Source organism: Bolinopsis microptera, chromosome 11 (assembly GCF_026151205.1).
Source record: "Bolinopsis microptera isolate Bmic1 chromosome 11, MBARI_Bmic_1.0, whole genome shotgun sequence".
Lineage (NCBI taxonomy): Eukaryota > Metazoa > Ctenophora > Tentaculata > Lobata > Bolinopsidae > Bolinopsis > Bolinopsis microptera.
In genome coordinates this window covers 14,659,953-14,674,943 of record NC_087082.1, presented here as the reverse complement: position 1 = coordinate 14,674,943, position 14,991 = coordinate 14,659,953, and the positions used below count along the sequence as shown (strand labels likewise).

The 14,991-nt window shown below is 39.0% G+C and overlaps 2 protein-coding genes across 2 annotated transcripts in view; one reads left to right on the top strand and one right to left on the bottom strand.

The window, feature by feature from the left end:
• LOC134823488 (double-strand-break repair protein rad21 homolog A-like) overlaps positions 1-14,991 on the bottom strand; it is a 901,854-nt gene that overhangs the window by 171,998 nt on the left and 714,865 nt on the right. The window lies entirely within an intron of this gene.
• LOC134822817 (uncharacterized) overlaps positions 1-14,991 on the top strand; it is a 157,520-nt gene that overhangs the window by 97,594 nt on the left and 44,935 nt on the right. Inside the window, 7 exon segments of the mRNA XM_063834083.1 lie at positions 3,675-3,713; positions 5,139-5,212; positions 7,574-7,606; positions 7,782-7,829; positions 8,192-8,291; positions 8,524-8,605; positions 14,725-14,830. Coding sequence (XP_063690153.1) covers positions 3,675-3,713; positions 5,139-5,212; positions 7,574-7,606; positions 7,782-7,829; positions 8,192-8,291; positions 8,524-8,605; positions 14,725-14,830 — 482 coding nt within the window.

The following is a 14,991-nucleotide window of genomic DNA, read 5'->3' as shown; positions in this document are numbered from 1 at the left end:
AGAGGAGCATTCTGGGCAGTCTGATCCTGCTTTATTTGCTTTATTTGTAGTGAGATGTCAGATCTGAAGTATTTGTCTGCAGTTCACTTGTTCAGCTGTTATCAGTCTGAGTCTGGAAACGGAGCAATTCAGGTTCTGAGTAGTCGCCTCTTAACCACCACATCTCCTGAGATGTCCAGTTGTATTAAAGCTTTAAAGGAACTATAAGGTTTCTAACAGAGAGAGGGAGAGCTGTAATAGTACGATATGTTAGTAAGAGAGCCCCCCACTATTGTGTGTTATCAGTCCCAGAGCTAGCCTCCCCACTTCTAGCCTCCCTCTTTATTTGTGGTTTCTTTGTCAGCCCGGTACTCATCACAGTCGTACTTGTGCAACAGTTTTGTAATATCGTTTGTACTTTGCGACTAAATAAAAATAGCACTATCTTAATACACCTGTAGAAGGCATGATGACAGTTTGCCCCTGCACCGCTGTAGAAAGTTCGCTTTGGTCGCCTCATCTCGACCAATGAGTTGCTCCAATCTGCCGTCTTAAGTCTCTATTACTACAATTTCCAGCAGTGTGGCGGGGGATGTAGCGTGACCACAATAAAAACAGTGCAGGTTATAGTGATGACCACATGACTACCTTGAGGTGCAGACTGCTCATCCTGCTACTACCTTAGTTAGTTTCCTCTACACGCTTCATAGTCAGTCATGTTCTCAGTCAGTTCTGTTTGTGTTATCACGTCATGTCTCTTAGTGATTCAGCGATGGAAGACGTTTGACTTGTGCTCTTTGATATTTACCGACCCATTTTTCTTTTCATTGTCCTAGTTTCGTGCAGACATCTTCTAACCCCAAACTGCTCTGTAGTAGTGTCCTGTTAGTTGGTAGAGAGATAAAAGCAAGCCTATCACTACTGCACTGCACACTGCACAGTATGCACAATTCTATCGTCTGCAGTGATTATTACTAAATCGCTCCTTTCCACCACTCAGCTTCCTTATTTCTAAACCATTTGCTCAGCTCCTGTTTACTTATTTACTAGCTTCCCACTCGCTCCTCCCTCCTCTAAAATATTAAAACAGTAGACATCCTCCTCCAATAAAACATTAGACCTCCTCCTCTCTCCAATAATAAGCTTGTATTAGCCTGAGTCTGTGTGTACACATAATAATAGTAATGCCCTAACAAATTGTAGTCCTGCTCTAACATCATGTACTGTGTGTGGTGGGTCTGTGAGGTACAATAGCGTTATATTTGCAGAGTACCCGGCCGTTTGATTGTAGAGCAGAGTACCAGAGTATAATGAGATAAAGCTACTAATTGCAGCTGGTACAGCCTACAGGGTAGTGTGTAGTAGTAGTAGACACTAGACAGTAGTTGTAGTGTACACTTCAAACACAATGGAAAGTAATATACTGCTGCGGGTATTCTCCGTAAATATTCCGTGGTTTTTACTGTGGTTTTAATATTTGTCTCAGTTTCCTGATCTTCATATATATAGTTGTATCTTTCTTCAGTTATTTTGATGTAGTTTTGTTTAATCCATATATAGCTTCTAGCAGAGTTTCATGAACTCTAAATTTTCTCCCTTTTCGTTCTTGTCGTACAGTTTGTTCCTTGTTGATCCTCTAGGCTTGTTTCCTCTAGGCTTGTTTCCTCCAAGCTTGTTGATGCTTCAAGTTTATTGATCCTCTAAGTTTGTAAATCCTCTAGGTTTGTACCTCAATACCCCGGAACCTTGTTTACACTGCATTACAGACTGCCCCTTTAATGTCCCTCTAATCTGTGGTTGTCTGCAGAGAGTCCCCATTACATCATGTTACCCGCTACCTGATACCCCCTTTCTCCCCCCGTTCCCAAACCCCGCTATATTTGAATCAGGAGCCATGTCTCACTCTGCTAATTGTAGCAACTCAAGTTTTAAATAAAAAGCTTGAAACGGCACAGTTACAGGCGTTAGAAAATCTAATAATCTTATCGCGTAAATCGTTATCTTCTGTATTTCATGCTAATAGTACATTACCTTACGACGTGACCATGTTACTTTTAGTCTCGTTATTTTACCGTTATTTATAGCGAAAAATCTGAACATTACCACATTACTATTATCAAGTTGAATATTTCCATCTCGTTGAGTACGAGCTTTAGGTGAGGTGTATCGTTACAGCCGAGACATTTTATCATAAGTCGTGTCGTGTTCTTCAGATTTTTCAATTTCATGATTTTATCACATTATATCAGATCACAGTTAAAATAAGGCTCCAAGAGCATGGCCCCAATACGGTCCCATTGTGTGGTGATTACCCTGTACAAATGCCCGCTGGTTTACAGCCTTATCGGGTAACCTGTTCTTTAATTAATTAACTAGCTTCACCACTAGTTCCCCGACCTGCAGTCAAACATCGTGTGACAAATAGCACTGGTCATGGTCATGGTCTGCAGTGTGACAAATAGTCTGTTACTGGTCATGGTCTGCAGTTTACTTTCTGTTTTATAACCTCTACTTCCTCCCATTTGTGGACTCTCCTCCGCTTAGTAGAAACAGTAGATTCTCCTTTATTTTCCAGTTTTCTCAAATATTTCACATTATCAATGCTTTTCAAACAAAGTTACAACGAATTCTTCATGTAGTCAGTAGTGCATCATGGGTTTGGACAGGATATGCCCGTTTAAAATATTTCCATCACGTTACATTACATAATTCTCAATAAATGTAATAGATTTTTAGTGCTGTAATTAGTTTAAAACTATCACGTGATAGTTGTTGTACCAGTACTTTAGTCTTTACCCTCCCTGTCCCCTCTAAAGAATGTTAGTTACGGGGAGGAATGTAGGTTCCCTTATCCAGTGGTTCAATGTACCCTCCTCCCGATCATCTACTCCTAAAGACACACAACCTAAAAACTTTATCTTCAACAGTATTGGTGAGTCACACACACCGCGCCACGCAATTAAGGTTTTAAACAAAGGTAAATTCGGGAGGATGTTTTGTCTGATTAATACCGGATGATACGCTGAAATTAGGGTTTATTTAACGCCGCGCAACTTCACGTGCCCCAGTCTTTGCCGCTTCGTACGACTTGAGATTTTGATTTGAAGCATTTAAGTTTATTTAATAATTCTTGCAGCACAATATAACTATTTATCAATTTATTACATTGCTTGGAATTTGGAAATGAAGCAGTTGTATATTTGAAATTGAACTGTTCGAGAAGCACAGGAGACTTTTTCCGAGTCACACACACTGAATTATACCGAGGAGTGATCGTTGCATTTTATATTTTAAACCAGTAGCCCGAATTATGATGGTCATTGGAATTCTGCATATTTAGCGAATAGCCCGAAGCCCCGTTTGCTGTTTTAGTAACTATTTTGTAGTATACACTGTCGAGTTTGTGACCAGTTGTTATGGTGACCAGTTTGTTACCAGTTGTTATGGTGACTGGTAGTTGGTCGTCCTACTCCTTGCACATTGCACTGTTACGAAAGCTTGTCGAAGCAATAGCATTAAATATCAAGTTAAATTACTGAAGCATAGCTCAGCATAGGTTTACATTTTGTATTAAACACGTTGAAAGCTTGACGACTGTACTGTTTCCATTTTGCTTTTGTCAAAAAGAAAGATCATCGTTGTGAACAATGTAATAGAACCAGAACCATGGTTACCAAGATGTATTATTTCTGCAGGACACGACGAATTAAGCGCTGATGGAGGAATGGATGTCGGTAAGAACAACAGCACAAACAGCCGGACAAACTAACAAACAGCATTATAGTTTATCATTAGTTTTATTGGCATTATTATTCCAGGATTTCTATTTATTGTGTAGTATAATAGTATAATAGTGGAGGTGCTCTAGAAAAGAGTGGATTTTGAAGCATATTATTTTAGTTACAGCACTTTTCAAGGATTCGTTTTGGTAACACGAATATTTATAAACATATGCCCCCAAATTTAGCATCAACTACTACTACAACTATGTCGGAACTAAGTCCGATCTACGCTAGATACCCCTCCATATATCCCTGTCCCGCATCAGGGTTCGCAGTTCCTCTTTAGAGTTAGTGCCAACTTCCTTCAGTTTAGCATCAACCCTGCGACTAAACATTACCAAACCTCAGCAGTAGTAGTAGCTCAGACCGTACCCTTGGTGGCATTTCTCTTGGCCCTGATTCTCACTTCTAACTCCAACACTTAGTACTTACCCAAACCTTACTCTTACCATCGCCCTAACTTATCCCCAATACCTTGCAGTAACCTTAACCTTATGGTAACATAATTTGTTAATCATATAATGCTTTTGGACACGAAGGGAAACACACAACGTAAGGCTTGAAATCTTCGTTAAACTACATCATTAGATCCTCAATAAAATATGTATTTAATTGTAGTTGTGAAATTAGTTTAAAATCACTTGTCCTTTAAAAACTGCGTGGTTGTGAGGAGTTGAAACTATGTGGTTTGACCACTTTACACATTACCATGTTTGTTACGTTACTTATGCCCATGTTATCTACCCGTAAATCTTTGAAAAGGAGTTCCTGACCTGAAATGACATAGTTGCAAAAGCAAAATAAAAACGTTTACAGTTAGTTGTAATATAATGAATAATGATGAGATTACAAATTACATCGGAAGATAATTTCATAATACCTACGTGTGACTGCAATAAAGCTTTACATACACTGTGTATTACATCTCATGTTAACACACTCCAGCTCCTATCGAATAGCCTTTGTTACATCGTTCCTCAAACTTCTCAACTTTTCTCGTATTTTGTAACTTGGAGAAAACTCTGGTCGATTAGCTTGTATTTAGTTACAATGGTTTTGGAGGCAGGTTTGCCAGGAGGAGCTCTGCCCATGCTCGGGTTCACTGTTCTTAGTGTGGTTCTGGGTTTCTCTTTAGTGAAATATTTCACCCGTCAGCAGTCCTCAGATTCGTCTCACCAGCCCTCAGGTTGTTGCTAGGTTACTGTTGCTAGGTTACTGTTGCTAGGTTACTGTTGCTAGGTTACTGTTGCTAGGTTACTGACCAGCCCTCAGGTACACTGGTCCGGGAGAAAAGTTAGAGAATTTTCAAGAATTGATAGATTTGCAGCAATAAGTTAACATTTGTTCTTCGTCGTCTGACAGTTGTTTTTGTTTCAGGTAAAGTTAAGATCCCAGACTTCGACAAAGATACCGAGAAACAACAGAGAGAAGTTGGAAAACTTAACATGGAGGTAAATAGAGAGTTCTTAGAGGTTACCTTACACGTGACTACCTAATATGGGCATCACGGGAAACGTGATTATCACTACGACCGTAGTCCCATTATAATTATGAAATTGATACAATCATATTGAGCAACCGCTCCTTGCTTATCAAATACTATGCTATAAGTTCATAATATTACTATATAATATTATTACTGCATAATTCACGGAAGTTCTTTTGTATTCAAATTTAATCTGGTCCCTTTGGGCAATAATATATTGATATCTGATATCACGTATATCACGTATTTAATGGGTATGATGTGTGTCGCTGGCAGGAATTCTATCAAACACTCTACACACACATGCTGTCTGTGTGATACCTTTGTGTGTGTGTTATTACACGGAATACTCTACAGTCTACTAGTCTTAACTTCTTAACATTATTAGAGTTTTGTTGTAAAGTCTCCGGTTTGTTTGTTCGTTTCCAGCTGTGGTCCTCATACTTGAAACTCTGTGTTTTGTTTAGAACTTTCCTGAGAGTATATCACCCTGACTGTGAATCAATTTGTTTTTCTCACTCTGTTTTTAACACACGTGTTTAAGACACTCATCACATATTGATGCTATATTTGACATATGTTATCAAATATCATTTAAAATTCACGCCCTTTAATGTACACTTGATTTACTTCATATAACATTATCAGCTTTTAAAACTGCATGTACTTGATCTGAAACACTGTGAGGACTACTGATTAGTCCTCACGGAACTTCGCACTTGTTAACCATTAAAACCATGGTAACTCTGCGCTGCAGGTTTAAGGTTACCTTGGTAACCATTTAAACCCTCGCACTTGCTTGATTTGAAATCTTAGTAACTATATTATCAACTTTGCACTTGATTAGTAACACGATTGTTACAGGTTACTTTAATAACCATAGTTACTTTAGTAACCATAGTGACTGTAGTAACCATAGTTACTTTAGTAACCATAGTGATTAGTGACTCTGTGCTTCTTACATCCACTTGCTTAATCAATACCTCTTAATTAGTTGAATTTGTTTAGTTTAGAAAAACAATCTCTTAATCAATTTAAACTTAACTCTATACTAGAGGAGTTCGTATGGCATACGGAACTAAGATAGCCTTACTTCTGTTTAAGGTACCAAACACATTACACCTGGTAACAACCTGTTATCTCTATTTCTTATCTTATCTAACAACTGTGAACTGTCTCTATCCCTCCCGATACAGTCTCTCTCTCTCTCTCTCTCGATAACTTCTATCAGTACAAATCAGTATCGTTGCTATGCATGGTATAGTTACCAATGGTAACTATGGTAACTGTTACCATGGTTATATCACCATATATGGACACCACGTGATCCTAACGTTATGTACCCCAAGGGACTTTCTGAACCGAGCCCTCTTAAACCCAAAGAACAACGCCAGATCGGAAAGCTCGGAAATGTCGGGATTCAAAAGGTAAAACCTCAGTCAAAACCCTTTTCAGAGGTCCTATCTTGCAAACGCTGAATTATTTGGACAACTCCATCCAGTATCCCCAATCCTAACCCTAACTACAAGTTATAACTTGTAAACCCAAGTTGTACCCCAAATCCTTACCCCAACCAAAAACCTCATCTGAAATGGTAAAGGTCTGGTTCCCAGCTCTAAACCTCAACTTTACAATTTGCTCCCTTTTTGGTTAAACTTCTATTCTTCTTATTTTAGTAGTGCCAAGTTGTCTTCATAGTTGGAATGTTTTAGGACGAGTTGACTGTAAAAAACAGTCCTGCTGCAGTTAGGAAACTAAAAACACCAACATTTGATAGGGTAAACAGCCGAGTTCTAGCTGCGAGTCACATTTCATTTTACAATGTTGCACCTAATCAAGGTCAATTTAAAGCAAATGACTCAACATATAACAATGTTGAGTTTGTTAAAGCAGAGCACACTTAGCATTTTATTAATAACTATTTAAACAATTTCAGACGGCACATTTTATACAAATTATAAACTTCCCTGCACTAATCATTTTGCGTTTTAAAGCACCTTGTCTCAGCTCCAATAGGAACGGAGACCAGATTTAAAACTCAGTATTTACCACACTCATACCACTCACTTCTTTACTTTGTTAGAGAGACAAGAGCCTTGTGTGAAGTCGGTATTTGGTTTACTGTGGTCACTAATTTAGATTACTGTGGTCACAAAAACTGACAAATTTAGGTTTCTGTCGATACAAATTCCGTTTTGTTTGTTGTGTTTGTGAAGGAGTTTAATACTCTGATGACTCTCTAGTATAACAGATGGTAGGAATATGTAGGATTGTCAGTGGATTGTGTGTTATCTATAACAATTTGTTATCTGTTATTTTGTTCTAGGTTCCTGAACCTAAAGCTGCACTTAAGAGACGGGTTTGTTCACATTTTCAGCATTTTCAGCACCATTAACGGACTTTAGGTGCTCTCATTCAATAGCCGAACAAAGTTAAGCGCTTTCATTCATCAAAATATATTTTTTTAATCGCTAAAAACAGCTTCCTTCGATTCCCAACTAAAATTCCCTATTTCAATTTATAATCAATTGTAGGAGAGTGGAAAGTTAAATACAAAATTCGGCAAACCTAAAGAAGCAGTGGTTTGTTAAACAGCATTCATCAGTTTCAATTTTATCAGCTATTCATTGCTGATCATTAAAATTATTTACACTTTAAATCAATTTTAATACGCCGGGGTTGCTTTAAATCTATTCCCAAAAATCTAAAATTAGATACAGATCCTTTTGATACCCAATTGATGCGACAAGAACATTTTTCAAGGGACCTTAAATGGCATAATTTGGTTCAAGCACCCAGCATCCGTCAAAAACCTATTTGCAATAAGTCACACAATCATGGGGTGAGAGAGATATAGCCATATTCGGGTAACACGTGGGCAACACGTGGGTAACACGTGGTGTTAATGTGTAGCTCTTCTTCTGACACCAAACTTTCCTCTCAGAAAGACGAAGCTGCACCCAAGCCGGCGAAGAAAGTTGGAAAACTTAACAATCCCTTCGCGGAGAAACAAGGAAAATCTTCACCTGCTCCCGCCAGGCGAGGTCAGTAACCACAGAAACCTAGCAATAAGTAGATGGATATTTGTGTGCCAATTTGACCTCCAAGGCTCGTTGCTCCCGGAAATTTTCCAAAAACAGGCTTTACTTTAAAGAATGTAATCTAGTGATGGAAAATTTGAAGTTCAAAAATGTGTGGGATTCTTGAAATCTCCGTGGGTTTCGTGCCGGGTACCATATATGGTATTAAATTGGTCGCCTAAAATAGTACGTTCAGGAACCGGTAAGGTCTCCTCACGATTTGGAAGCAAGTTCGGAGGAAGCGGTCTTCAGAATGACGGTGGAAGCGAGATCCTCAAGTTAGTAACCCACTAATTAGAATAATTTCCAGTTAATTAGAAGTTAATTTCAACTAATTTGTTGTTAATCAGAGATTAATTAGCAGTTAAAACAGTCAGTAGCCCTCAGTTAGTTGGATCAATTAGTTTAGTTTACAGACTACAGACTGCACTACCACATATATTACCGTGCGTTATATTATGTTAGTGCATACAGTAACTGAGACGAGAGGAACTGGCTTTTACCATTATGTTTTATCTGATCCAGATTGGGTGGTCATTCGTAGTACGAGTAGTTTGTAGTAAAAGTAGTCTTGATTCTGGGGCAAAATTTGTAGTGTTCCCGTTTGTTGCGACAAGGAAAAGGCTCTTATAAGGAATTGTTATACGTTTCAATGTAACAGCATCATATTCATCATCTCAAATTATTTGTTATCCGGATATGAGGGGCTAGGTAGTAGTAGTAGTGGTAGTACTATTACCACTGGTAACTGTAACCCTGGTAACTGTAACCCTGGTAACTGTAACAATGGTAACTGTAACCATGGTAACTGTAACCATGGTAACTGTAACCATGGTAACTGTATCCGGATATTAGGGGCTAGGTAGTAGTAGTAGTGGTAGTACTATTACTACATTATACTAGCAGTCCTCTTCCAGTCTGATAGTTTGATAATTTGACATGCAGTGCACGATTTAGGGTGTAAGGTCTCTACACTACTACTAGAGCACTTGGTACTACACCAGAGCCTATGCACCTGCAGCTCCAAGCTCCATAGTCCATAGTGCTACACCAGCTCTAGCTTTGTTTTTTATTTCATTACGTAGATCTTTTTAGTTTCTCTACCTATGTTGAAGTGCCCCTATGTTGAAGTGCACCCTATTTCGAAGTGCCCCCTAGCCTCTATGTTGAAGTACCCCTATGTTGAAGTGCCCCCTATGTTGAAGTGCACCCTAGCCTCTATGTTGAAGTGCACGCCCTATAATACGCAGCAAGATTGATTATCCCATAAGAGGGATGTGAGCCTACCAGTCTAGCATTGCCTGGTATTTCCCCGGAACCGGTGTCACAGTGCAGTGTTGTAACCCTGGTAACTGTAACCCTGGTAACCGGTGTCACAGTGCAGTGTTGCGATATTGAAACAGTGCTGTTTGCAGATAGTAGTTTTGCTAGATATCACTATAGTTCCGCAGGAGTTCATATAACGTTTTTGTATGGTTTAGGTGGGAGAAGGTCGTATGGCTATCTGTTGTTAACACTAGACACGGTAAGTTTCCTAATGTCTTGCCAAGTAGCTGTAACCCTGGTAACTGTAACCCTGGTAACTGTTTCCCTTATTCTTATATACTAGGTTTTATATCTCAAGGCAAATTGTGAATTTTTGTTTCCAACTTATTAGCTTACCCCAATGTGTTCTCGATTGAAATGTCTACACATGTCTAACTTCCACGTCGTGGAGAATAAGAGCACAATTACACATGCAGATGTACGTACTCAGTACTCACGTGCAAGGTGCCAATATTCTTAGTGCACGTGCAAGGATTACTGTGCACGTGCAAGGATTACTGTGTGTGGTGAACAAGTAACCCATACACGCACACACCAAGGCGACTATGGTACGTAGTGACGTGTGAACTAGATTCTATCTGTATGAAGTATGTTGTACGAGTTCAGCATTTGTTTGGGTTACGTCTGTACTGCCGCCCCACACATGTAACATTACCCTCACTTATAGTGACAAGTTGAGTAGTTGTATCGTTACTATCGTTGTTACTGTTGTTACTGTTGTTACTGTTGTTTGTGTTCTATTGTAGCTGCTATATTTGTGGTTCACTTTTGACTAATCAGCTGCCAAGATGCGGATGCCACCGAAATACTTGAGTGGCCCAGCCCCGGCTGAGCCTGCAAAGTACGTAAGATTGAAATAAATGGCAGTGTTTACTTTATATGGTAGTGTAGTCATGACAACGTTACCTTATTTGGTAGTATGAAGTACGTGAGAAATACGTTCCATGCACTGTAAGTAAGTTGCAAACCTGATGGTGATAGGTGCGATATGTCAGCAGCTCTGTCACAATATATGCTGATAACATTGGGAGGAAACTGTAAAACTGGGAGCTGAATCAGTATATCTGCATATTGTGCATAATGGAAAATTTGAATAAACACGTACAGATTGGATCACTATAGAACATGAAATAGAAGAAGATGCTGTTCTATTACTTGAACTGTAACCCTAGTTACTGTAACCCTGGTAACTGTAACCCTGGTAACTGTAACCATGGTAACTGTAACCATGGTAACTGTAACCGTGGTAACTGTAACCATGGTAACTGTAACCATGGTAACTGTAACCATGGTAACTGTAACCATGGTAACTGTAACCATGGTAACAGTAACCATGGTAACTGTAACCCTGGTAACTGTAACCCTGGTAACTGTAACCCTGGTAACTGTAACCCTGGTAACTGTAACCCTGGTAACTGTAACCCTGGTAACTGTAACCCTGGTAACTGTAACCCTGGTAACTGTAACCCTGACTCCCTGATAACTGTAACCCTGGTAACTGTAACCTTGATAACTGTAACCCTGGTAACTGGTTCTCATGACAACTACTGTGAACTACTACCCCGGGGGTTAATAGGATAAAATGGAATAACCTGTGCTATAATTTGACCCCTGATCCTATAAAATACGTGTCTTAAGTGTACTGTGGGGGTAAACACGCGAAAGGAAGTTTGTTTTTATTGAGTGTTGTAGTGTTGTAGTGTTGTAGTGTTGTAGTGTTAGAACAGACAACACTCAGCTACTCAACACCTAGAACACGCTATAATTGTTGAGGTTATAGGTTCTACCCTGGTGTACAAATAGAAAGCTGTCTGGTTCAAACTGTCTAGCAGGAAGTAAGCACCCAATAGCAGCATGCTCACTATGTGTACTGGTGTATTGGAGATAGAGAGACTGGTAACCAAGCTACCATTGTAGTCTCACATCCTACTTAGTTGCACGTGCAGACTTGTTATGAACTATTAGTGAACTGTTTGTTAGCTCTCATCGTGGATATCTACTCATCAACTGCAGTGTTAATTCTGTATATTGTTTCTAGTTAGCTGTCTATTCGTTTGATAAGAGTTCGTTCAGGAACCTTTTCTTTCGGCAGATTTAGTTGTGGTATTCGGAGAAGTCATGGTCTGTGAAAAGAGGTGATTCTCCCTAAGTTATAGCGCTGTGTATCAATCCTTGTCCCTGTCTCGACATTGCCAATATTCACTATTCAAACAGCCTGCTCGTAGATTTAACAGTACAAATAAAGATGGTAGTGAGTAGCCACTGTGTTTGGAAATACTCTAAAGCTCTAACACCAGGCACGGACTGCACTGTATTAACACTGCACTGTATTATCACTACACTGTATTAACACTGCACTGTATTATCACTGCACTGTATTAACACTGCACTGTATTAACACTGCACTGTATTAACACTGCACTGTATTATCACTGCACTGTATTAACACTGCACTGTATTATCACTGCACTGTATTAACACTGCACTGTATTAACACTGCACTGTATTAACACTGCACTGTATTAACACTGCACTGTATTAACACTGCACTGTATTAACACTGCACTGTATTAACACTGCACTGTATTAACACTGCACTGTATTAACACTGCACTGTATTAACACTGCACTGTATTATCACTGCACTGTATTAACACTGCACTGTATTAACACTGCACTGTATTAACACTGCACTGTATTAACACTGCACTGTATTAACACTGCACTGTATTATCACTGCACTGTATTAACACTGCACTGTATTAACACTGCACTGTATTAACACTGCACTGTATTAACACTGCACTGTATTAACACTGCACTGTATTAACACTGCACTGTATTAACACTGCACTGTATTAACACTGCACTGTATTATCACTGCACTGTATTAACACTGCACTGTATTAACACTGCACTGTATTAACACTGCACTGTATTAACACTGCACTGTATTAACACTGCACTGTATTAACACTGCACTGTATTAACACTGCACTGTATTATCACTGCACTGTATTATCACTGCACTGTATTAACACTGCACTGTATTAACACTGCACTGTATTAACACTGCACTGTATTAACACTGCACTGTATTAACACTGCACTGTATTATCACTGCACTGTATTATCACTGCACTGTATTAACACTGCACTGTATTATCACTGCACTGTATTAACACTGCACTGTATTAACACTGCACTGTATTAACACTGCACTGTATTAACACTGCACTGTATTAACACTGCACTGTATTAACACTGCACTGTATTAACACTGCACTGTATTAACACTGCACTGTATTAACACTGCACTGTATTAACACTGCACTGTATTAACACTGCACTGTATTAACACTGCACTGTATTAACACTGCACTGTATTAACACTGCACTGTATTAACACTGCACTGTATTAACACTGCACTGTATTAACACTGCACTGTATTAACACTGCACTGTATTAACACTGCACTGTATTAACACTGCACTGTATTAACACTGCACTGTATTAACACTGCACTGTATTAACACTGCACTGTATTAACACTGCACTGTATTAACACTGCACTGTATTAACACTGCACTGTATTAACACTGCACTGTATTAACACTGCACTGTATTAACACTGCACTGTATTAACACTGCACTGTATTAACACTGCACTGTATTAACACTGCACTGTATTAACACTGCACTGTATTAACACTGCACTGTATTAACACTGCACTGTATTAACACTGCACTGTATTAACACTGCACTGTATTATCACTGCACTGTATTATCACTGCACTGTATTAACACTGCACTGTATTAACACTGCACTGTATTAACACTGCACTGTATTAACACTGCACTGTATTATCACTGCACTGTATTATCACTGCACTGTATTAACACTGCACTGTATTAACACTGCACTGTATTAACACTGCACTGTATTAACACTGCACTGTATTAACACTGCACTGTATTAACACTGCACTGTATTAACACTGCACTGTATTAACACTGCACTGTATTAACACTGCACTGTATTAACACTGCACTGTATTAACACTGCACTGTATTAACACTGCACTGTATTAACACTGCACTGTATTAACACTGCACTGTATTAACACTGCACTGTATTAACACTGCACTGTATTAACACTGCACTGTATTAACACTGCACTGTATTAACACTGCACTGTATTAACACTGCACTGTATTAACACTGCACTGTATTAACACTGCACTGTATTAACACTGCACTGTATTAACACTGCACTGTATTAACACTGCACTGTATTAACACTGCACTGTATTAACACTGCACTGTATTAACACTGCACTGTATTAACACTGCACTGTATTAACACTGCACTGTATTAACACTGCACTGTATTAACACTGCACTGTATTAACACTGCACTGTATTAACACTGCACTGTATTAACACTGCACTGTATTATCACTGCACTGTATTAACACTGCACTGTATTAACACTGCACTGTATTAACACTGCACTGTATTAACACTGCACTGTATTAACACTGCACTGTATTAACACTGCACTGTATTAACACTGCACTGTATTAACACTGCACTGTATTAACACTGCACTGTATTATCACTGCACTGTATTAACACTGCACTGTATTATCACTGCACTGTATTAACACTGCACTGTATTATCACTGCACTGTATTAACACTGCACTGTATTATCACTGCACTGTATTATCACTGCACTGTATTATCACTGCACTGTATTATCACTGCACTGTATTAACACTGCACTGTATTAACACTGCACTGTATTAACACTGCACTGTATTAACACTGCACTGTATTAACACTGCACTGTATTAACACTGCACTGTATTAACACTGCACTGTATTAACACTGCACTGTATTAACACTGCACTGTATTAACACTGCACTGTCTTAACACTGCACTGTATTAACACTGCACTGTATTAACACTGCATTGTATTATCACTGTACTGTATTAACACTGCACTGTATTAACACTGCACTGTATTAACACTGCACTGTATTAACACTCTCCTCCCCACAGGAGCAGTATGACGGAGTCTAAGCGCTCTGTGCGAGGTCCTAACAGACGCGCACCCTCGTCTAACCCGGTCAAGAACTTGGAGAAGAGGAAGGATGTTTCCAAAGACGTGAGTAGTTTCACTTTCACTTTCACTTTCTGTGAGTAGTTTCACTTTCAGTGAGCTCATTTATACATAATTGTATTTGTTAGGATCACGTCTTGTTAGGATTACCATATGTGAGCATCATAATTTTAACATTATTGTCTTGATAACCAAACACGACTCCA